This window comes from Hesperophylax consimilis, chromosome 17, assembly GCF_061612785.1.
Source record: "Hesperophylax consimilis isolate HC1 chromosome 17, BYU_Hcon_1.0, whole genome shotgun sequence".
Classification (NCBI taxonomy): Eukaryota; Metazoa; Arthropoda; class Insecta; order Trichoptera; family Limnephilidae; genus Hesperophylax; species Hesperophylax consimilis.
The window spans coordinates 2,885,837-2,909,410 of NC_142852.1; the positions used below are offsets into that span (position 1 = coordinate 2,885,837).

The 23,574-nt window shown below is 34.0% G+C and overlaps 1 protein-coding gene and 1 long non-coding RNA gene across 2 annotated transcripts; both read right to left on the reverse strand.

The window, feature by feature from the left end:
- Nucleotides 1–1,062: 1,062 nt before the first annotated feature.
- Nucleotides 1,063–4,498, reverse strand: LOC149415774 (uncharacterized). Its single transcript, XR_016303581.1, has 4 exons — nt 4,413–4,498; nt 2,435–2,549; nt 1,397–1,546; nt 1,063–1,240 (listed from the first exon to the last, which is right to left on the reverse strand). It is a non-coding gene; the product is annotated as an uncharacterized LOC149415774 (long non-coding RNA).
- A 10,839-nt stretch (nt 4,499–15,337) lies between these two features.
- On the reverse strand, nt 15,338–23,273 carry LOC149415775 (uncharacterized). The gene is made up of 4 exons (XM_089641685.1): nt 22,785–23,273; nt 21,829–21,981; nt 20,661–21,674; nt 15,338–15,375 (listed from the first exon to the last, which is right to left on the reverse strand). Exons 1-4 carry the CDS (start codon nt 22,936–22,938, stop codon nt 15,338–15,340), a joined length of 1,359 nt encoding a protein of 452 aa, XP_089497811.1. The 5' UTR covers nt 22,939–23,273.
- Between the last annotated feature and the right edge of the window lie 301 nt (nt 23,274–23,574).

The following is a 23,574-nucleotide window of genomic DNA, read 5'->3' on the forward strand; positions in this document are numbered from 1 at the left end:
AGGTATGTGTTTTTATTACATTTTTTATTGTGAATAATTATTTTAGTGTTAGGGAGTGTTTGTAGTTTGTTAATTGAGAAATGTATATAGTATGTCTTGTTAGTGTTCAATTAGAGAAGATTTGTATCAAACCATCGTTTCAATGTGTTCATGCTATTATTTGCTTGTTCGTTTACTACATTCCAGTCGATCCCATTCATTCCCATAGGTTTTACTCCACTGTGGATCAGCATGTGGCTCTTCAGGTGACCCTTTCGAGAACACACATAGTTGCAAGCGGAACATGAAAAAGGTTTTTCTCCACTGTGAGTCAGCATATGGTTCTTCAGTTGACACCTTTGATTACATGCATAGTTGCAAGCGGAACATGAAAAAAGTTTTTCTCCAATGTGAGTCATCATATGCCTCCTCAGCTGACCTTTTCGACAACATGCATAGTTGCACACGGAACATGAAAAAGGTTTTTCTCCACTGTGAGTCAGCACATGGCTCTTCAGTTGACCCCTTTGATTACATGCATAGTTGCAAGCGGAACATGAAAAAAGTTTTTCTCTACTGTGAGTCAGCATGTGCCCCTTCAGCTGATCCTTTCGATAGCATGCATAGTTGCACACGGAACATGAAAAAGGTTTTACTCCACTGTGAATCAGCATGTGGTTCTTCAGGTCAACCTTTCGACAACACGCATAGTTGCACACGGAACATGATAATGGTTTTTCTCCACTGTGAGTCATCATGTGGATCGTTAGGTCTCTCTTTCGATAACATGCATAGTTGCATACGGAACATGAAAAAGGTTTTTCTCCACTGTGAGTCAGCACATGTCTCTTCAGTTGACCCCTTTGATTACATGCATAGTTGCAAGCGGAACATGAAAAAAGTTTTTCTCCACTGTGAGTCAGCACATGGCTCTTCAGTTGACCCCTTTGATTACACGCATAGTTGCACACGGAACATGAAAAAGGTTTTACTCCACTGTGAATCAGCATGTGCCTCTTTAGGTGACCCTTACGACAACACGCATAGTTGCACACGGAACATGAAAAAGGTTTTTCTCCCGTGTGAATAAGCATGTGGATCTTTAAATCTCCCTTTCGAGAAGATGAATAGTGGCAATCGGTACAGTAAAAATATTTTTCTCTTTCATGGTTGCGTTCGTTTATTGCAAAATTTGACTTAGGAGAGGAGTAGTTGCTATGTGGAGGAGTGAATCCTTTTTCGACAAAATGCGTCTGAAGATCTGTCGACAAATTTGAAAAATAACATGGGTGAAAATGACTCAGTTAAACACACTTTTTCTAAACTTAGAGTAAATAAGCGAAGAAAGTTCGTAGAAAGGTTAAAAAAAATAGGAGAGTCAGAATCGTTCAAGTTTACAGTGAAAAATTGGTTTTACCTGCTGCCTTGGTAATTCTTCCAAAGCGTTCTAAGCATTCCTCTTTAACATCCGGCAGATCTATGTCAATTTTCATATAAGTAAGTCCCGCTTCATCTTGTCGGGGTCCAAGATCCGCGTTTACGGTAACTGTCTCCACATAAATGCTTCCTGTAATAAAAAGGACGATAAATATAATGTATCTTTGCATGGCCAGCCCTGAACCAAACGGCGCCAGGTGCGAGTTTAATTTTGACTGCCCTAACAGTCTCAATTAGTACACGCCAAAGCAGGATATCACTGTAATCAATTAATTGATGATTTGTTTTTTTTTGTAGCGCGGTATTTATCATAAATAATATCAAAGGCGATGTGTTAGGTTGAGCACTCGACGCCCGGAGCGAACTGCTCCAATTGCACCAGGGTAGGGCCAGCCCTGTATCTTCGTAAAATTGATATAAACGAGAATTTTTTTTAAATTGGAAAACAATAAACTATTTTATTACGAATAAAGAAACTATTGATCAACGAGGTCAATGTCAGATAAAGAATGACCTCAGATGTCCGCTTCAGGGACCGATTCTTCAAAAAACAGAAACTTTCTCTAGAGCACCCGTAGTAGAGAGTTTGATTATTTTCAGTCAATGGGATATTGTTTTTCCAATCAATATTTATGTATTTTAACGTATAATAAATACGTGTTATTTACATCATGTCCCAAATGAAATTAAGTAAAAATCGAGGAATCGAGAACTTATTGTGAATAATATAATAAAGTTTTATGAGTGCTGTATTTTGGTATTTTCCGGCAAGGACGCATATTAAGGTAAATACCCAATACACCTCATGTATTATAAGAAAGGATGTTGTGAACAAGTATGTGTCCTGTTTGCACGACATTTCAAAAGAGATATTGATTCAGGACATCCGAATTTAAAGTTCTATATTTTACACGTATGCAATGCAACAAACTGATTGTCTGAGTACTCTCAGCATATTGCAAGCATTCCTTCGTTACAGCTAGGTGGTCGAAATCTTAATCTGAAAATGCAATTTCACCTCCATCTTCTTCCCGGAGACCTGGTTCCGTCTTGATGGATATAGTATCTGACTTCAGTAGATCCATGGTCTGCTTTGGTAGAGTTTGGTTATTGGTTTAACACCAAAAATATATCTGAAACAGAACGTTGTTAAAATAAAATAAAATGATAAAAATCCAAAAGTAAAATTAAAAGAGGATACATGATTTTAAGCTCAACTCGTTAAATTATTCCTCCTCATGTACACTTAAAAATTGAATATAACAAACTGCAAATCCTGATACATTGATAAACACCTAACTTTTAAACAGCATATTCAAGATATTAAAGATAAAATAAACCCTTTAATTAGCCTATTTAGCCTGATATCATATCTGTTACCAAATAAAATTAAAAAAGGTTTTTTTTTTTTTTTTTTAGTGAATACCTCACAAGAGTCCCAACTGCTCCCGTCTGGAGCCAGTGAGACTATGGCATCCCCAATTGGGGGATGTTGTGAGGCTGAAGGTAAGTGGGGAAAGGAAAGAGGAAGGTGGGGAAGTACCTGGCTATTCAGATCTAGTCACTAAACACGGCTAAAGCCATTTGGAGCAACGTTTCAATTCTGAATGGTGGTTTTTCACCAGGGCGATACTGGTAGTATCTTCCACTCTGGAAAGTGCCGCAAATATACTATATATTATTTTAATTAATTAATTGTGAAATAACACAAATTAATCAAATAAAATTTATTTGCGCACGCCGGGTTCGAACCCGCGACCTTCGGAATGGCAGTCCAATGCGTTACCACTGGACTATGCCGGCCGTCGATATATGATAGCCTCATACATTCACATTTAGACTACTTGATTGAAATCTGGGGAAATACATCTGAAACATATATAAATGAACTACACGTAAAACAAAACAAAGTAATCAAAAAGCTGTTTCACTTCAAACCTAGAACTTTAACAGAAATATTATGCATGGAAACAAAACTATTAACATTAAGAAACTTTTTATGAATATAATACATGTCTCCTTATATGAAAAATAAATAATAAACTCATACATCCAAATACAGAAATCATTAAAACGTACCAAGTACCCACACACTTTATACGGCAACAAGATAAAATACATTTAAACACCATACATACCTTTATAATAAAAACACATACATTTGTTTTTGACCACGATAGTTTTATTTTCACTCTACCGGTTTCGGAAGATCCCTTCCTTCGTCAGGAGAATATTTAAAACTGTTTTAAATATCCTCCTGACGAAGGAAGGGATCTTCCGAAACCGGTAGAGTGAAAATAAAACTATCGTGGTCAAAAACAAATTTATGTGTTTTTATTATAAATTATGATGAGCCACAAAGTGAATGCTTTTTACAATTACACCATACATACCCATTACGGCAAGCAATCCATTGGTTACGAGGGGAGCAACATACATAATTGCCTCCCAAACGAAATTAAAAATGAAAAAAGTGTAGGTAAATTTAAGAAAAAGTTGTTAAGTTTTATGATCAATCAACAAAGCAATGATCGTGAATAAAATCGTTGTGTAATATATTAATGTGTAATGTATTAGTTTTTTCTAGTTAAATAAGTGAAAATGTAATTTATTTTATCTAGAATAAAAAAAAACATAAAAAAATATATAAAATGTGTTTCGCTTGGAATATCCTGTCAAAATAACGAAGTTGTAGCCAAAACACATATTTGAAAACCTTGAAGATATGACAACGGTTAAGAGAAACGTTGTTTAGCGTGGGAAAACTATATTTACAATGTTTACCGCCATTCCGCTTTTAACAAAATATCTGTTAACCATATGTTTTTTGTGATCATTGTAATAAATGCCTTCAAAATGCTAATCTAATAATAGGTAGACCTCAAATTGACAGTTTAAACATTCTACTGTGACAAAACGCCCAATGATTCCCTAACTAAACTGGAATAACGGCAGCTACCAAATAAATAGCGATGAATATAAGTATGAGTACTTACTTTACCAATAACCATTACAGGCGTGGGATAGTATGTTTAACAGGAAGAAACGGAGAAGAAAGCACTTGTTAGCACTTGTCAAAAATATTTATAGGTTATGCATTAGAAGTGAGTCGTTCGCTAACGAGTCGGCTCAGTGAACCGGATCTTTACGCGGATCCGTAAGATCCGGTTCCCAAATCAGCCGCTCACTCGTTCGGGAACGATGAGTCGGTTCAACTCGTTCGCGAGTGGTGAGCCGGTTCACTCGTTCGAAAATTTGAGGAACTTTTTGAAATCGAATTCCGTAGCCACCCCCCCCCCCCCATGGATTTCAATATTTTGTGGGGAGTACGTATGTTGATTTTTTTTGGGGGGAATTACGTTTCATAGAAATTCTGTAACAACCCCCCCACCATGGATTTCAAATATCTCGTGGGGAGTACGCATTTTGAAAAATTTTGTGGGGAATTATGTTTCACAGAAATTCCGTAACAACCCCCCCCCCCCATGGATTTCGAATAATGAAAGCGGGAGAATATTTGTGGGGAATATGTGGGCAGAATTAGTGCAACTGAAAAACAGCGACATTAGGCCAAGATCCGTAATACTGCCGGTGACCCGGTGAGCCGGTTCACCGAAGCGGATCTTTCAATTGAACGGGAACTAGTAAACCGGCTCCCTCAACTGAGCCGCTTCGCCCATCTCTATTATGCATAGACAAGAATGAAGTCATAGACAATTATTATAATTTTCATGGCGACCAGATAACTAAAAAAAAAAAACATTTTCACCATGTGACTTTTGAACACATACATTTTGTTAACATACATATTCATAATATGATAATTAATCACGGTTATTATTAAGAATGATCGTTACTAAGAATAATGATTTTTAAGAACATTTCATATTCAGCACAATTTGCGAGTCATTCCACCCGAGTGGTACCAACTACCAATATATAGGCGGAAAACAAGTTTAGCTATTATGTCTTTCAAAATCAGGAACAATTTTATCGATAGCCCATTCCTCTTGGGATGCTATCATTTATATGTATCAGACCACTACAGCCGAAGTCGATACCATGACCTATTCAGAGTACCAAAATTGCACTATATGTGACCGATACAGGAAGGGATTTGTCTGCTGATATTTCGTGTTGCATTATTTATATATTTTTTATAGTTTAGTGAAGTCATTACATTTATATAATCATCTTTCGTTTTGCTTTGTGCCCAGTGTCTGATATTAATGTTAATGTCACCAACAATAATATTTAAGGTACTTTTTAGATTCAGTAATAATTTTTCGGTTTCTATAATGAAATTAGTGGGATTCGATCCGTGCGTCCGGTAGATAGCCAATTTTTACATTTGCTTACCAAGTAATTAATACTTACTTTGATGATATGTGTATACAGAGATGTACTTTATTTGAAATAAATCCATTTAAAATGGAAATGCAAAATGGGTATTTTCCATTTTGCATTTTAAATGCTTTTCTAAAAACCATTTTGCATTTTGCATTTTAAATGCTTTTCTCAATGCATTTTCCATTTTAAATGCTTTTTGCAACATTCTTCCTACAATCTCCACTTTTTTTTTCTTTGAAATAATAAGTAATTCCAATTTTTTTTAGTTACTGAATTCGGGAAAATTATCAGAAAAATTCCATCACGTAAGGTTTTTCCGCAAAACGCAAGATACTGTGAGATTGCCTATCTTAAGGCGCAAAACGGGGTTTGTTGCCGAAATATATATTTTTTATTATTTACAACTTATTATAAGATAATTTTAAGTTTTATAGACTGAAACAAAACATTTAGTAACTCATGACGATAAAATTAGTCAGCTTTGAATCATATATATTGGGATTTTCCATAGTAAGTATTATGAGAGAATGCCGAAATTCCCAAGGTGCCCACTCCCTTCTATGCCCTTTCATTAATTTATTTCTGTTCCAACTTTCGTAACGTGCGTTTCAAAAATGACTTCAAGAGGTTGTGTAAATTCTTCTGAGAGTTTTTGCTATATTTGTGGTGAATTTGTAGTGAAAAAACAACAACTAAATATTACTGATTTCATTAAAAAAGTATATTTTGGGTATTTTGGTGTGAAGATAGGGAACCAGGACAAATCTTGGGCCCCGTATGGAGTTTGTTCAGGGTGTGTTGAAGGACTTAAAATGTGGTCAAAAGGTAAAGTTAAATCATTTCGTTTTGGTGTTTTCTTTGTGAATGGGATAGTCGTGCCAAAGCTAAACACTGAAACCAGAAAGTGTGGCCGAAAAGAACAATGAAGGTCGGAGAGAAAAACGTGCACTTTAAATCTTTGGTTGATCCTAAAAAGGTTCTTCTACCACCGCTCCATATCAAACTTGGGATGATGATGCAGTTTGTGAGGGCATTGCCAAAAGATGGCGAGACATTTAAATACATTTCAAGCAAGTTTCCTGGTCTGTCTGAAGCAAAGCCGAAGGAGGGAGTTTTTGTTGGTCCTGACATTTGTAAGCTGATGAAAGATAACAACTTTGAAAATGTGATGAACGATGTTGAGAGGTCAGCATGGAATTCTTTTAAATATGTAGTTACGAAGTTTCTAGGGAATCCGAAGGATCCGGACTTTGAAAATATCGTAGAAAATAGGTTGTTCAATTTTAAAAATCTGGGATGCTCAATGAGTTTAAAACTCCATTTTTTGAACTCCCGTTTGGATTACTTCCCGGAAAATGTTGGTGCAGTTAGTGAAGAGCGAGGTGAGATAAGATATCAAGGAAATGGAGAGAAGGTATCGAGGTCGATGAGATACAAATATGATGGGCGACTACTGCTGGATGCTGCATAGGGAAAATATAACGTCACACAAACGAAAAAGCACAAAACGAAGCTTCCAAACTAAAAAAAGCAGATTTTATAAAGATTTATAATTGTATATAATGTAAATAAAATATATTAAGACTTAAATTTAATTAAATTTGTATAATTTTATGATTTTTTTTCTTTTGAACATTCCCTACAGAAGTTGTGTGAGGCGGGTTTTCCCTATATTTTAATTTCCACTTTGCGGAAAATCCTTACGTGATGGGTCGAAATGGATGGCATTCTCGAATTCAGCATATCGAAATACATATAATTCAACCATTACCATTTAGAAAAAAAATTTAAAATGTCAATTTGCGGACCTGTGTAATTTACATTTGTCAAGTTGCTCCCTGGTAGAAGCCCTGGCAATTGAGTGATACCATTACAAAAAATACTGATTCAAATACTGAACATGGGGCCATGACGCTGTAATGTTAAATATTAGATAGCAATTTCTATGTTTTTACGTTGGCAACATTAGTCCCGCGCAAATTTTTTGTGGAATAATCCGTAGTCGTGGCATTTTTTGATTTACCATCATGTAATATGTCTGTTCTACATTGATGTCCATTATTTAATGACAAAACTGTTTAAAAATTCTATAATTATTTTAATTGTTTGACCTGAGAAACCATTTTGCATTTTCAATGCAATTTGAAAATAGGTATTTTGCATTTTGCATTTGAAATGCTTTTCTAAAAACCATTTTGCATTTTGCATTTTCAAATGGAAAAGTTTTGACCCATTTCCATTTTGCATTTCAAATGGTTTTGTGTACCCATTTTGCACATCTCTGATGACGGACCATATCATCACTGAAGCAGGATGCTTTACACGTTTCACAATGCAGTCTTCATTGAATTTTTCATGCGTCTTTCGCCGAACAAACTCAGTTTTATCTTGGACAATCTGTATTGACGACTCGTCCGAGAAACAAACCTGCAAGAAATTGTTTTTGTATAAATGTGTAAAAAACGATACTCTAAGCATGTGTATTCTTGTATTAGGGTTATTCAAACCTTGCTCCAGTCTTTCTGTGTCCAGTGTCGATGCTCCTTGGCCCAGGCCAGACGTTTGGCCTTCATGGCAGGAGTGAGTTTTGGTTTTTTTAGTGGCCGACAACATTTCAGTCCCATTTCTACAAATCTTCGCCTGAGAGTCCGCTCTGATATTTGTACTCCATTATCATTAAGAATTTGTTTTGTGACGAGCCGTGGCTTTCGACGGTTTTTAAGTGTAATGCGACGTATTTCTCGCTCAGTTCGAGGTGTTGTAATGCGTTTTCGCCCGCATTTACCGACTCGATCCTCCTTGATCGGTATTTCGGCGTCCACTTTTTGCTTGATATTACGCACACTGGACTGTGATACATCACACAAATCAGCAATTTGACGCTGGGTATATTGACAATGCCGTAACATTGTCGAAATCTGTGCTTTTTTCATTGGTGTGAGGTCAGCACACTTCCCCATATCTGTTAATAAACATTTTTAGGTTAGGTCGGTTGACAACCAATAAAAAAACAAAAAAAAAAACAAAAACTAACTAAAACATGATCACAACGTATTGATCGAGTACTAGAATAATTCTAAATGTAAAAAAATCGAACACTAACTGAATAATAAGTCGATACCACTGAAGCCAAGATTTTTTTCGAAGACTTCTCACAAGTCAGCACAGTAAAATTTTCGACATGTACTGATACTAGCAGCCGCCATTTTGATAAAAAAAAACATTTATGTGTTGCCACACTGATGAAAGTGTTGCCAGATATAGTGGCTAATCAGTAAATTGAAAAACCATAACATTTCATTCCAATAATAAATTAATTATAGCCACCACTATCACAGATAGCGACGTTTTTTTGTTTGAGTATAATAATTTGGCCACCCACTGTACTAACAATTAAAGTTTAAAATAAAAATTCCTACATTACAGTATCTTTTTTTCGGGAATTAAAAAAAACAGTGATAATAACCTTTGATAATGTTTAACAAATCAATCTTGGAAACTTAGTAATAACCAAACTTTTTGCAGAACTTCACTTTAATCGAGGTTAAAAAAAAATGCACAACTTACTTTACACATCTGACAGCAGACACATAAAAAGCTGTTACAAAACAGCACGGACTATTTGCCATATTATATTCACTGACGTAATTAAAAAACAAATTTCGGAATGCCCAGAAGTGCTTGCCCGTTTAGGAATTACGAAATTCGATGTTGTTCGTACCAAGGTGCCCGATTAAGGGTTTTTAACAATCTAATGGGCAACACTGACTATTAATTTTTATATTAAACTGGTTGATGCATTGTACTTCACTGCAAATAGTTTCACCCTGTTTCCATTTATAGTAAAATAATCTTGCACTATTTTTACCCTGGCAGTTATATGTATCATCTCAAGCTTGTGATAGTTACTGGTAAGTTTTAATGCTGACTTTTTTCTACAAGAGTATTTATTATTATTATTACACGCCCTAATGGGCTTTTACACACTTCAAAGTTTAATAGTAGAGTATCACAGTTATTATAGATTCTACAAAATTAAAACAATAAAGGAAACATAATACAACGAAAAAAGAAAAAAATATATTTAATGTTACAACAAAAGCATATAATAAAATAGGATACATTAGTAAAAATGATAAGAAGTCTCACATAAATAGATATTCAAAATAAAAATAAAAATATATATATTGCGGAAATTATAGATGCCTATTTGTGTCTCGATTCATAAAAGAATTGAAATAAACAATATTTATATTGATTATTTTTAAGATGAAATATATCTCCCAGATCAGAGTATTTATTTCCGAGACTGTGAAGTCTTGGAATTGGGGAATTTTGATAAGACAGTGTTCTGGTGTTGTAAAAATAAAAGGGTAGTAAATTTCGGCAAGATCTTTTGGGTATGTGGATGCTGATTTATTGGAGTAACTCAGGACAGTCAATTTTGTAATGAAGTATTTTATGTAGTACTATTAAATCTGTGTTTATTCTTCTCTCAGAAAGTTTTAATAGGAACAATTTATCTAGTAAGTAGTTATAATCAATGTTTTCTACAGGAATATGCAATTTATAGTTTATATACTTCAGGAACTTATGTTGAATCTTTTCAATATTATCGGAATGTATATTGTAAAAGGGAGACCATAACGTAGAGTTATACTCTACTTGGCATCTAACAAGGGTTTCGTACAATATGATAAATGTGCCTAAATTATTGAAGTCTTTTGAAATTCTCAAAACAAATCCAAGAGTCTTAAGAGCCTTATTGATAATGTTATTAATATGATACACAAAAGTTAGTTTGCTATCGAACAATATACCTAGGTCAATAATTTCACTGACGCAATTAAAGTTTTTATCATTTAATGTATATTGAAAAAATATTGGATTATTTATTCTGTAAAAATTAATGAACTGACATTTCTTTATGTTCAATGCAAGTTTGTTGATAGAGCACCATTCAAAAAGATTTCTCAAATTAGTTTGTAATATAATGCAATCATTTATGTTATTAATCTCTTTATAAAGTTTCAAATCATCAGCAAAAAGTAATACTTTTATGTTAGTAAATATATCAACAATGTCATTTATGAATATAATAAACAAAATGGGCCCTAAATGAGAGCCTTGTGGCACTCCACTTGTGGCCATAAATGTGTAAGAATTTGTGCCATTTATTTTCACACTAAGACTTCTTTTGGACAAATAACTAATAAACCAATTTAATAAACTAACATAAACTCCAAGTGTGGCTAATTTATTAATTAATATTTTGTGACACACCTTATCAAAGGCCTTGCTAAAGTCAGTGTATATTGAGTCAACCTGGCATCTGTTTGCTAAAGAATTGGATATGAAGTTTTCGTATATTAGTAAATTAGTTAAAGTAGATTTATTTGAACAAAAGCCATGTTGGTAGGAAGTTATAATTTTTTGTATGTTGGAAGTTATCTTGGAGAGTACAATTTTTTCAAAAAGTTTGGGTATCGCTGATTGGATACATATCGGTCTATAATTTGTAATGTCCGTTTTGTCCCCTTTTTTAAAAATGGGTGTAAGAAAACTGTGTTTCCATGTATCAGGGAAACAACCTGTTTCTAGAGACTGATTAAAAATTAGGAAAAGAGGAACAGTTAGGCCGTTTAAACATTCCTTAATTAACACCGGTGGAATATTATCAGGACCAGCATTTTTTCTAACATCTAACAAATTTACATGCTTTTTGATATCATTTATTTCTATGCATATTTCAGATATGTCCAGACTAAGATTTGATGAGAATTTCGTTGCTAGGTATATCCTCTTCATTTACAGACTTAAAATAATCGGCGAATAAGTTTACAATGTTTTCATCATTACAACCAATTTTCCCATTGAAGTTCATACAAGGAGGAATACCCAAGTTATTATTTTTTTGAGAATTAGTGTAATTCCAAAAATGTTTTATGTTTACACGAATATCATTTTCAATTTTATCAATATAATTTTTATAGCACAATTTTGAGATTTTACAACACTCCTTTCTTAACAATTGAAATTTATTATAATCACTTGACATTCTGGATCGCTTGTAATTTATATGAGCAATTTTCTTTTTATATGTTAATGTGATCAATTCGGGGCTAAACCAGTTTGGAAAATGAGTAATTTTATTATGTCGAATGGGCACAAAATTAGTATTAATCACGTTAGGTATTCATTTTGACAACGGCTCTTATTCCAAATCAAACCAAGCGGCCACTCTTCTTTAATTTAGACTACGGTTTGCTCAAATGCTGCACTGTGCAAAATTGCACAGTTTTAAATGTAAACTAGCTTAACTTGCGCCAATCGGCAAGTTTGGCCCAAGGGAATTCACTTAGCTTTTTGTTTGAGGAATGTATTGTCGATTTGACGTCTACTTATTTTTAGTATTTCCAAGACTGATTCAAATTATAAAGCATATGGATTGCAGATTTTTAATTAAAGATGGTATGGCGGATCCAATACACTGCAATACTTGCTTATTTAGTGTAATCCGACTAGTGTCTTAACCGTTCTCAAAAGATTTAACTTCAAGGTCACAATTTCAATTAGGACAAATGTTTGTAATGCATACGCCTTCACAGTTTTTGACCGAATGTTCCAACCGATACAAAATATGCAAAGCTCACGCAATTTTAAGTTCCTTCATCACAATATTCCTTTTCAGGTATGTTTCTTTGGCCTTTAACCAATTACCGATCTTCACCCCAGCAGTGTCATGGATCTATTATATTCAGATACTGTTTCCATCAAGTCGGAACCAGGGCACCAGGAAGGAGTCGGCGGTGAAATACCCTATACGGATAGAGATGTCGACCTCCCAGATGTAAAGAAGGAATGCTTGCGGTATGCTGAGAGTACTCGCACAGCCAGTAAGCCCTGCCTTTTTTATCCAGTTAAGAATTTTTCCTCATAAAACTCATTAATGTAATATAAAATCAGTCAAGTAAATACAACCATCAGATGGTAATAGTAATAAGGCCAAATGAGCCGCAGTACTAGTCAGCTAGAAACATGAAGGGTATTGTTATAAGCCCTAGCTAGTTAAAGGATTACGAAAGAATCCATAAAATCAAAAAAAAAAAAACGGCCAGTAAGTTCGGTTGTATATGTATAAAAATCTAAATGTTCAATTCCGATGTTTGGAATCCATTTATTTTTTGAGATGTAACGCAGGCAGTGCATAATACGCTTATTCAGAATAATACCAAAGGTCGTTTGGTATTATTCCTTTTAACTTATCTTGCAGAAAATTACTAAACTTATTTGGACGTGATATAAGTTACATGTTTTATACATTGAAAATACACATAACAGTGATGCAAGAAAACATTGTTCCATCGGCCATAAACAACGAAATTCCGCACTGAAGGTGCTCAAGAGCTAATGGTTTTCCTTCTCGGTACATTGGTCCCTGAAGCGGACATCTGGGGTTCTTCTTATTTCTTTAGTGTCTTGTCCAAATTCACACATATACATGGTTATTTAATGATATTTTTATTGTAAATATTTTCTCTAAAAATATAAATTAAGTCATGCTCAAGATCTCTGGAAGAGAGCAATCATAATAATTTGAAATGTATTTTGTGAAGTTATTGGAGGTGAATTGTTCATATTGGCATGCAAATGATCACTGTACCTAAACTGTTGTTTTGTTTTTCCAGGTAGCATTAATGTGGAAACTGTTACCATCAAGAAGGAACCCGGACCCCAAGAAGAAGATGAAAGGGGAATTCTTTATATAGAAACTAACAAAGACCTGCCTGATGTAAAAAATGAACGCTTGAAATACATGGAAAGAATTTACCAGACAGAAAGTAAAGCCGATTTACTTTGTAAGTATCTTTACTAGTTCAGCTTCTTGGACAAGCATGATACGAAAAAACGATTGGCTTGTCCCCATTGTAACTATTCGTCCTATTATAAGTCAATGGTATAACCGCATTTGAGCATACAAAGCTTTATCATGTTCATACTGCAATTTTTCATGTTCTCAAAAGGTATATTTAAAGAACCACATGCAGAATCACATTAAAGAAAAACCGTTTTCATATGACGACTGCAAAAATTCATGTTCTCGAATGGGAGATTAAAGGAAACGCATGCTGACCCACAGTGGTGAAAAACATTTTTCATGTTCCAATTGCAAATAATCATGGGCTCATAAGGAATCTTTAAATATGTTGAAAATAATGAATAATCTTATTTTCTCGAAAATTTCTTAAAAATCTTTTTAATATAAGTTTTGATAATATCTGTAGTGAAGCCACTGACATCCGACCAGTGCGATTGCTACTTAGGTTGGTACTTTGTACTAAAAGGTAAGGCATTTAAAAAAAACGCTTGTTTGTGCAGTGGTACACTGGACACATATAAAACATTTATTTTATAATAATTGTTGTAGAACTCTCTGGGAAAGGGACGACTGTTCTTTCATTTTAAAGCGCTCTTCGTCTTCGGATTGCATTGTTGTTTATTTTTATAGGTAATATTAAAGTGGAGACTATCTTCATGGTAGAACCAGGATCCGTAGAAGAATACGGAGGGGGAATTCCTTATGTGGGAATTGACATAGAGCTGCCCGATATTAAAAAAGAATGTCTAAAACACTTTCAAAGAATAACACAGACAACAGGTAAATACAAATTCGTGCATTCTATTTTTTTTTCATTTTTATGAATCAACGGTGCACACTATTGATTTATTCGTAATCTTTTTCAGATTCATTGACAGATCCGAAGACACAAACTGAAAAACTATTATCTTGTCCACATTGTAACTACTCCTGCTTCTATAAGGCAAACTTAGAACTTTACTTGCGTACCCATACTGGAGGAAAACCTTTTTCATGTTCCGACTGCAAATATTCATGTTCTCAGAGGAGTCATTTGACGACACACATGCTGACCCACAGCGGAGAAAAACCTTTTTCGTGTTTTCAATGTGACTCTTCATGTTCTCAGAGGGGACATTTGACTAATCATATGCTAACGCACAGTAGAGATAAACCTTTTTCATGTTGCGACTGCAAATATTCATGTTCTTTGAAGAAATATTTGAAGAAGCACATGCTAACCCACACTGGAGAAAAACTTTTTTCTTGTTCCGTTTGCAAATATTCATGTTCTCAAAGGGGGTGTATGAACAAGCACTTGCTGACCCATACTGGACAAAAACCCTGTTCGTGTTCCATCTGCAAGTATTCATTTTCTCGAATGGCACATTTGAAGAGACACATGTTGACCCACACTGGAGAAAAACCTTTTTCATGTTCCGGTTGCAGCTATTTATGTTTTCAAAGAGAAGATTTGAAGAAACACATGCTGACCCAGAGTGGAGAAAAACCTTTTTCGTGTTCCAACTGCAAATATTCATGTTCTCGAAAGGGAGATTTGACAAATCATATGCTGACTTACAGTAGAGAAAAACCTTTTACATGTTCCGACTGCAAATATTCATTTTCACGAAAGGGAGATTTGACGAGACACATGCTGACCCACAGTCAAGAAAAACCTTTTTCGTATTCCGATTGCAGCTATTCTTGTTCTCAAAGTGGGGGTTTGAAGAGACACATGATGACCCATACTGGAGACAAAAATTTTTCATGTTCCAAATGCAAATGTTCTTTCTCGAAAGGCATATTTGAACAAACACATGCTAAACCTCAATTGAGAAAAAAGATGGAAGTGAGAACCTAAGTAATGTGATCTGTATGGAAAGCTTGGTAAGCAGCTTCTAAGGCATACTTTGGGTCAAGGTCAGGCCGTTTGAAATTTGGGGCGAAATAACTTGTGCATACATCATTCGCTTGCAGTTTGTCTTTACGACATGTTGCTTGATTTGTTCTTTTGAGTGAAAAATGATTTTTTTTTGTTTTCATCATTTCGTGTTCTAACAAAAGCGATGAAAATACTAAATCGAATAGCGGTATATATATCGCTCGCGAAAATTTGTCGTAAAGTTTCTACATTATTGTATAGGATAAATTTAAATATATTCATTTACAACGTTTATCAATTTTTAGTTAACCTGTATATTACCAAAAGTGATCACAGCCGAATAAGATTTTATTTAATAATACAATCGTTTCACACAATTTAAGTATAAAATAGAGGTAGCTCAGTAAAGTTGCCACACAGCTTCTTGTCTGTTGGTTCTCCCTAAATTTGGTTGTCGTATTCAATAATAAAATATAGCAGTATTTGACATATTACATTATAGATATGTAAAAGTTTTTGTTTTTACCGTGTTAACATCAGAAGGAACAATAGTTAACTGTGTTAACATCAGAAGGAACAATAGTTTAAGCAGTAAAAGTTATCAAGTAATGTTTTAGAAAGGAAAAATAATAAAATTAAAAAGTATTTTACACAAATTTATCTTTTACTATCCACCATTTTTTTATGTTTTTAGTGTTAGGTTTCTCATTTCATTAAGTGGCAGTTTATTTTTTAGTTTATTAAATATGCTGGTACACAATATTCCAGCCTTTGGCCTCCAAACTCATTAGATTAGTTCGATGATCAAACCTTTGTTCTCCGTAAAGCGAGTGCTGTGACTGTGCACTACCACTAGGGTGTATCGATTTTTAACTTTTTTTTTGTTTTCAAATTCCAAGATGAAAAAAAGTTGCTACTAGGTTCCACAACTTACCACAAAAAGTTTTGGATTTTTAAAAAAATGTTTAGGTCTCCCGCACAAGGCCTAAAGTTTTAATTTTTTTCAAAAAATATCAATTTTTTTAAAATTGACTAAAATAAAATCTTTACATTTGTGTTTATTCCAATTTAAAAAACAGTAATATTAGGGCATAAAAATAAGGAAGAAATGATTTTTTTTATAAAAAATGGATTTTAGGTCTCCCGCACAAGCCCTAAAGTTGGTTAATTTTGATGAAGTTTTGTAATTTTGTGTACATATATGAACCATGTTTTTTTTTAAAGTTTAAATCTCCGGAATTAATTGTGCTTTTCTTACAGAATGCATAAAATGAGTCAATATATGAAAATATTTATATCGGGCAACACTTATTGGAACATCTTTGAGTAAACCACCTTTCTTGATCATCCTTTCACATGTGATACCTACGCTGTAAATTACGTGGCAACATGTTTTTTTGTGAAATAAATTTAAAATGTGGTCAGCTATTATATATAAAGCTATTTTATGCATATGCTCACAAAATTTTCATCATTAAATCATGAACGCTTGTTGATTTTTTATGAAAGCACTTACTTGATATGCAATGTTGCCAAATCTGTTGTCCTTCTGTCGAGCTTCTGTTTGGACGGACTTGAACAGATTTATTTCTTGGTTGAATATTCAAAAATACGTAATGCATTGGAAAGTTTGTCGCGAATTTTTAAAATTGCGGGTTTATTTAAAAGTAAAGTTATACAATCAAAACTTATTTATATTAGGTTTACAGTTGAATTCATTATTTTAAAATTCGTTTTGTAGAACAGGCTTTTATAAGATATTCTATCTTTTTAATAGCATTAATATATTATTTGAAAATGTAGATTGTTTTACAATTAAAATACCAAAGTTCAATAATATTAGTATTGTGTTTACAGTATAACAGAAAGTTTATTTTATAAAATCTGATTTATTTTAGTTGTTTTCTTTCCTTTTATTATAGAATACCTATTATATGATTTTCAGAAAACGATTTTTGTACACAATATTTGTGTACAAAAATCGTACAAAAATATGTATGTTTATACATATTTTTTAGTGGAATAAATCGTTGATTTTTTTTTACATTTACTCCACACAGGAGGCCCTGAGGATAATAATTTCCCTCAGGGCCTATGTCATCTTTGAAGATGCTGTGTGGAGGGTCTTTTTGAGGAGAGGAAGGAGTGAACATGAGTCTTGAATAGACCCATGTTTTATGAGGGAGGAAACACATAGGCCGGAAAATTGATCCACAGCCGAGCCGTTGAATACAGAAACGAGTCGTAGAAACGACCCGTTCTCATGCGACTAATGTTAACCGTGTATATATGTTGGGCATGCATTTATCGTGTTTCCCGACTATGCTCCGGTGCTGAAGGGATTAATGACGCTAGTTCCTCGGAGCATCTTCCATAGAAATACCGGTAGAACAATGCTCTAAAGATTGCAATCCTTTTCTTAAGATAGGAGAATCTATCAAACAGACCGCCCGTTTCTGCACAGAGTCGAGGGTTTTTTTCAGGTATTTTCGGGCTTCATACCAGAGGTGGCTGCCAAATCCAACCGTGGGGCGCACTTGTGATTTGTACAAATAAACAAATAAACCTGAAAAAGAACATAGTTGTAACGGAACTGTTATTTGAATTGTGCTGGTAATATTCCGTCAAAACAATGATATCGTATGCAAAACGCATATTTGGAAATAAGGATATAAGAACTGTGACTACGGTACCTTGACTTTGAACTTGACATTTGAAATCGGTTGAGAGAATTGTCGTCAATCGTCGGATTACTCGATATATACTTTATCTATATCTAAAGTTAAACCAGTAAACCTTTCATTGGGTCCGCCATTAAACTTTTAACAGAATATTGATTATCGATATTTGAAATGCTTTCGAAACACTAACATATTAACAAATATGTTAGACGTATAATTGACAACAATCGCAATCGCAACATCTATCACTCAACACAAACAAAACCCAAATCTTAAAATTTTGTCCAGTGCAAGCTACACCTATAAATATAAATGTAAACATTAATAATAATATTATCGAACCTTCCCAAACCTGTTTACTACTGGGAATAGAATTAGATATAAACATAAACTGGAAAGAACATGTCTCAAAAATTGTAGCAAAAATCAGTAGTTTTTCTTATGTTCTGGGTACCTTGAGAAAAATATTAAACACCGAATCAGTAATAGCCGCATACTATGGTTATGTATATTCAATAATAAAATACGGTATTATTTTTTTGGGGAAACTCGGTAAACGCTAAAGATGTTTTCATCATACAAAAGAGATGCATAAGAAAAATTACAAACTCTGATCGTTTAGATTAATGTAGACCCATGTTTAAAAATCTGAAAATTCTGACAGTCACAGACATATATATAATGGAGTTATGCATGTTAGTGCGATCATCTACAGACAAGTTCCCACTAAAAAGCTCAACACATAAATACGCTACAAGGCTCACAGAAAACTTACTAATACCAAAAGCAAACAAAACAATATTCCAAAAAGGACTATACTACATGGCCATTAAAGTATATAACAACCTTCCACATAACATTACAAATACAAGGTACACACAAATTCAAATCGTTACTAAACACTTTCCTTGTTAATAAATGTCACTACACGTTGAGTGAATACCTCATGTAAATGAAACGCCTATTTTTATTGGTATATATATTTGTATTTTTTCATTTGTATATTGTTGTTTTATCTGTATAAACATTGTAATTATTATAATAAAAACAAATAATATTATATAAACATTGTAATTAAATAAATGTGGTTAGCTGGAAGAAATGGGGTCTACCCATAAGCTACACCTTTTGTAATTTTTTATTTTACAATAAATTTAAAAAAATATAATAAAATAAAATAAAAATACTTCCAACTCCTAAATGTAAAAAAACAATAGGACAGTTCAACCATGAATATCTCGGAGTAAATTTTTTTAACTCATTACCAGAAAAAATTAGAAACATGAATGCAAATATAAACGAATTCAAAAGCCACCTTAAAAAATATTCCTAGAAGTTGAACTGAATCATATCAAATATAAACCAATATAACAACACCCCCCATACACACAAGCCCTGCTTATTTATGGGGGTACATCAAATACTTGTATTATATTATATTATGTAATGTAATTCGTGTATCTTTTTTTACTAATAAAAAAAATAACAAAAAAAAAAACAAAATTTTTTAGTCTATTCACCATCTTTCTTCATTGTGGAGAGTTTGCACGTTTTGCCGTTCTATCTTAGTCCTAAAGATCATTTTTTGATAAACGGCGTGTTTTATATTTGATAATTGCAGTGTTTAGCGTATAAAACCGTTGTGAAGGATTGAAACACTTTTAACACTATTATTTTTACCAATTGCCATATCTAATCTACGAAAGCAATGTAGGCATTCTGAGTGTGTTGCCTGCTCGACAGAGCAAGCAGTACTGATTCTCTCCGCACATGTGAAAGTATCCGAAACTCTATACAAACCTGTTCACAGATGATATTGGCTTCATCAGAACGTTTCTTTCTATAAATCCTTTTTGTGTAAGTCGGCTCGCATGGGGAGAAAGCTACCGATATCTTTTATGCCTTCAAATGAGTTTTTAAATGCGGTAAAATATTTATGTACTAAAATATGTATAGTATCAATTTAAAAGTGCGTAAAAACAGACATCTCCCCATCTCAGAATTTTTTTTATTTATTATTTTTTTTATAGTAATTTTATTTAAAGTAAAATTAATATTCTGAAATTTGTAAAAAAAAGATAAACTCTTAGCGAAATAATTACTATTCACTTGGAAATCACATGTGTTTCTATGAATCTCTCCCTTTTACGGTCATGAATAGTTGCACTCGGAATAATAAAACGTTATTCTCCACTGTCTGTTGGCATATGCTGCTTCGGCCGCCTTTTTGAGAAAAATAATAGGTGTAGAGGGAACAAAAATTATTCTCCTTTGTGAATCAGAGTGTGTCTCTTCAAATCTCCTTTTCGGGAAGATGAATAGTGGCACTCAGTACAAGAAAAATATTTTTCTCCAGTGTGAGTCAGAATGTGGCTCTTTAAAGTGCCCTTAAGAGAAAATGAATAATTGCACTCAGAACATGAAAAAGGTTTTTCTCCCGTGTGAGTAAGCATATGGATCTTTAAAATACCCTTATAAAAGCTTGAATAATTGCACTCAGAACATGAAAAAGGTTTTTGTCCACTGTGAATCCGCATGTGTCCGTTAAGGTTGCATTTTTTATAACATGCATAGTTGCACAAGGAACATGAAAAGGGTTTATTTACACTGTGAGTCAGCATGTGGCTATTCAGTTGACCCTTTCGATAACATGCGTAGTTGCACACGGAACATGAAAAAAGTTTTTCTCCACTGTGAGAGAGTATGTGTTCCTTTAAACTGACCTTTTGAGTAAATGAATGATTGCACTCAGAACATGAAAAAGGTTTTTCTCCCGTGTGAGTAAGCATGTGTCTGTTTAAATTTCCCATTCGACAAGATGAATAATGGCAATCGGTACAGTAAAAATATTTTTCTTCACTGTGAGTCAGCATGTGGCTCTTTAAATCTCCCTTTCGGGAAGATGAATAGTGGCAATCGGTACAGTAAAAATATTTTTCTCCACTGTGAGTCAGCATATGGCTCTTTAAAGTGCTCTTTAGAGAAAACGAATAATTGCACTCAGAACATGAAAAAGGTTTTTCTCCACTGTGAATCCGCATGTGTCCGTTTAGGTTGCTTTTTTCATAACATGCATAGTTGCACAAGGAACATGAAAAGGGTTTATTTCCACTGTGAGTCAGCATGTGTCTATTCAGTTGACCCTTTCGATAACATGCATAGTTGCACACGGAACATGAAAAAAGTTTTTCTCCACTGTGAGTCAGCATGTGGCTCTTTAAATGGACCTTTTGAGAAAATGAATAATTGCACTCAGAACATAAAAAAGGTTTTTCCCCACTGTGAGTTCGCATGTGGAGCGTCAGATGTTCCTTTCGTGAACATAAATATGTGCACTCAGAACATGAGAAAGGTTTTTTTACAATATGAGTCAGCATGTGGTTCTTCAAATTGCTTTTTTGAGAACATGAATAGTTGCAGTCGGAACAGGAGTAGTTACTATGGGGAGATACGAATAACTTTTCGGCGAGATGCATCTTCAGCTCTGTAGACAAATTAAAAATTTTGTTGATAATGAAAGCTCATAACTACTTAATACGTTCACTGAGTAAGAGGAGTAAATTCATGAACATATATTTATAAATCCAAAAATAGGATTAAACGAATTTTTTAAATATTATTAGGAAAATCGGTTTTACCTGCTGTCGTGGTAATAATTTCCATGCGTTTTAAGCATTCGTTTTTAAAATCAGGCAGGTCTATGTCAATTTCCATATAAGGAAAGTCCCCCTCAACTTCTTCTCGTGGCGTAAGTTCCGCCTTGATGGTATCAGCCTCTACATTAACGCTACCTGAAAAAACAAATCGATAATACCTACGTATAAGATACACGACATTATACTTTTTTTTATTTATAGGCTGTAAATTATTATTCGTCGATTGAGAACGCCTTTATAAACAATGAAAAGCGTGAATTTTGAGAACAGACTGAATAATTTGAGAAAAATAATGACTCCAGATGTCCGCTTCAGATCGTCAGATGCATGCTTCAAGAAGGAAAAACCATTTAATCTTGAGCATCTTCAGTGCGGAGTTTGGTTGTTTTCAGTCAATGGAACCTTTGAAACCTTTATCATGACCGTGAGGGATATATAAGTAATAAGAGTGTAGTAATCTGAGTAAGTCTGAGGAACTAGCATCATTGTTCCCTTCGGCACCGGTGCATAGTCGGGATACACGCCAAACGCGCGCCCAACATTTGTACACGGTTGACATTTGTCACATGAGAACGGGTCGCTTCTACGATTCGTTCTTAAGTTCAACAGCTCGGCTGTGGAACAAACTGCCGGCCTCTGTGTTTCCTCCCTCCTACAACATGGGACTCTTCAAGACCCATGTTCACTCCTTCCTCTCAACAAAAAGACCCTCCACACAGCATCCCCAAAGATGACATAGGCCCTGAGGGAAATTATTTTCTTCAGGGCCTCCTGTGTGGAGTTAATATAAAAAATAAAAAAAAATTAAGCAGTTTTCTGCAAATATACCTAAAAATCAAATAAATTTATAAACGAACTGTTAATACGACATTTCCAAACGGACATGGATTCAGAACATCCGAATTTAAAATTCAACATACGTATGCCATGAAACTTACTGACTGTCCGAGTACTCTCCGCATATTGCAAGCATTCCTTCTTTACATCTGAGAGGTCGTAATCAATATCCGTATACGGCATTTCACCTCCGCCTTCTCCCTGGGGCCCTGGTTCCGTCTTGACAGAAACAATGTCTGGATTTAGTAGATCCATGGCAGTGCTGTTGTAGCGTTTGGAAATTGGTTTAAACCAGGACAAATAAACCAGAAACAGAAAATAGTTTTAACGTTTAAGTCTCATTTTAGATGTCAAATTGACAGTTTAAACGTTCCGCTGTTGACAAAAAACGCCCAATGATTCCCTAAATTGGTAATTATTTACGTACTTCCCCCGTTTTTAATACGCATTTTAAATAAAAACAATCATTTGATCAACTTAACGACAATAAACAACAAGTTTTTGCAATTATGATTTTGAAAATATTGATATATAATATTATTTAAGTAAATAATAATTTACGATAAAATTTGCTAGCCGACACACCATTTTGACAGAACACCGATATGAACATCGCGCATAATTCGCATTTGTTGGTGTAGTGGCACTGTAAAAAACATGAAAGACATGGTCGCAGTGTTGCCAAGTTAGCATTTATATGCTAAATTTGGCATAATTACTCCATGTTTAGCATAACTATTATGCTTTTAGCTTATAGCATGTTTATTTGGCTTATTTTTACAGAAACATGAAAATAATAAAAACCAATTTTTTAACTAACAAAAATGATATCGATTGAAAAACTGGTGTCTCAATGGAGAAACATAGTTCACATTAAATGGGAATCATTGA

Coding starts and splice junctions, on each gene's coding strand:
- LOC149415775 (XM_089641685.1), bottom strand. CDS start 22,938: ATGGATCTACTAAATCCAGACATTGTTTCTGTCAAGACGGAACCAGGG. Junction 21,675..21,828: donor AATTATTACCACGACAGCAG/GTAAAACCGATT, acceptor ATTTGTCTACAG/AGCTGAAGATGCATCTCGCC. Junction 15,376..20,660: donor TTATTCAAGCTTTTATAAGG/GTATTTTAAAGA, acceptor TTTTGTCTCCAG/TATGGGTCATCATGTGTCTC.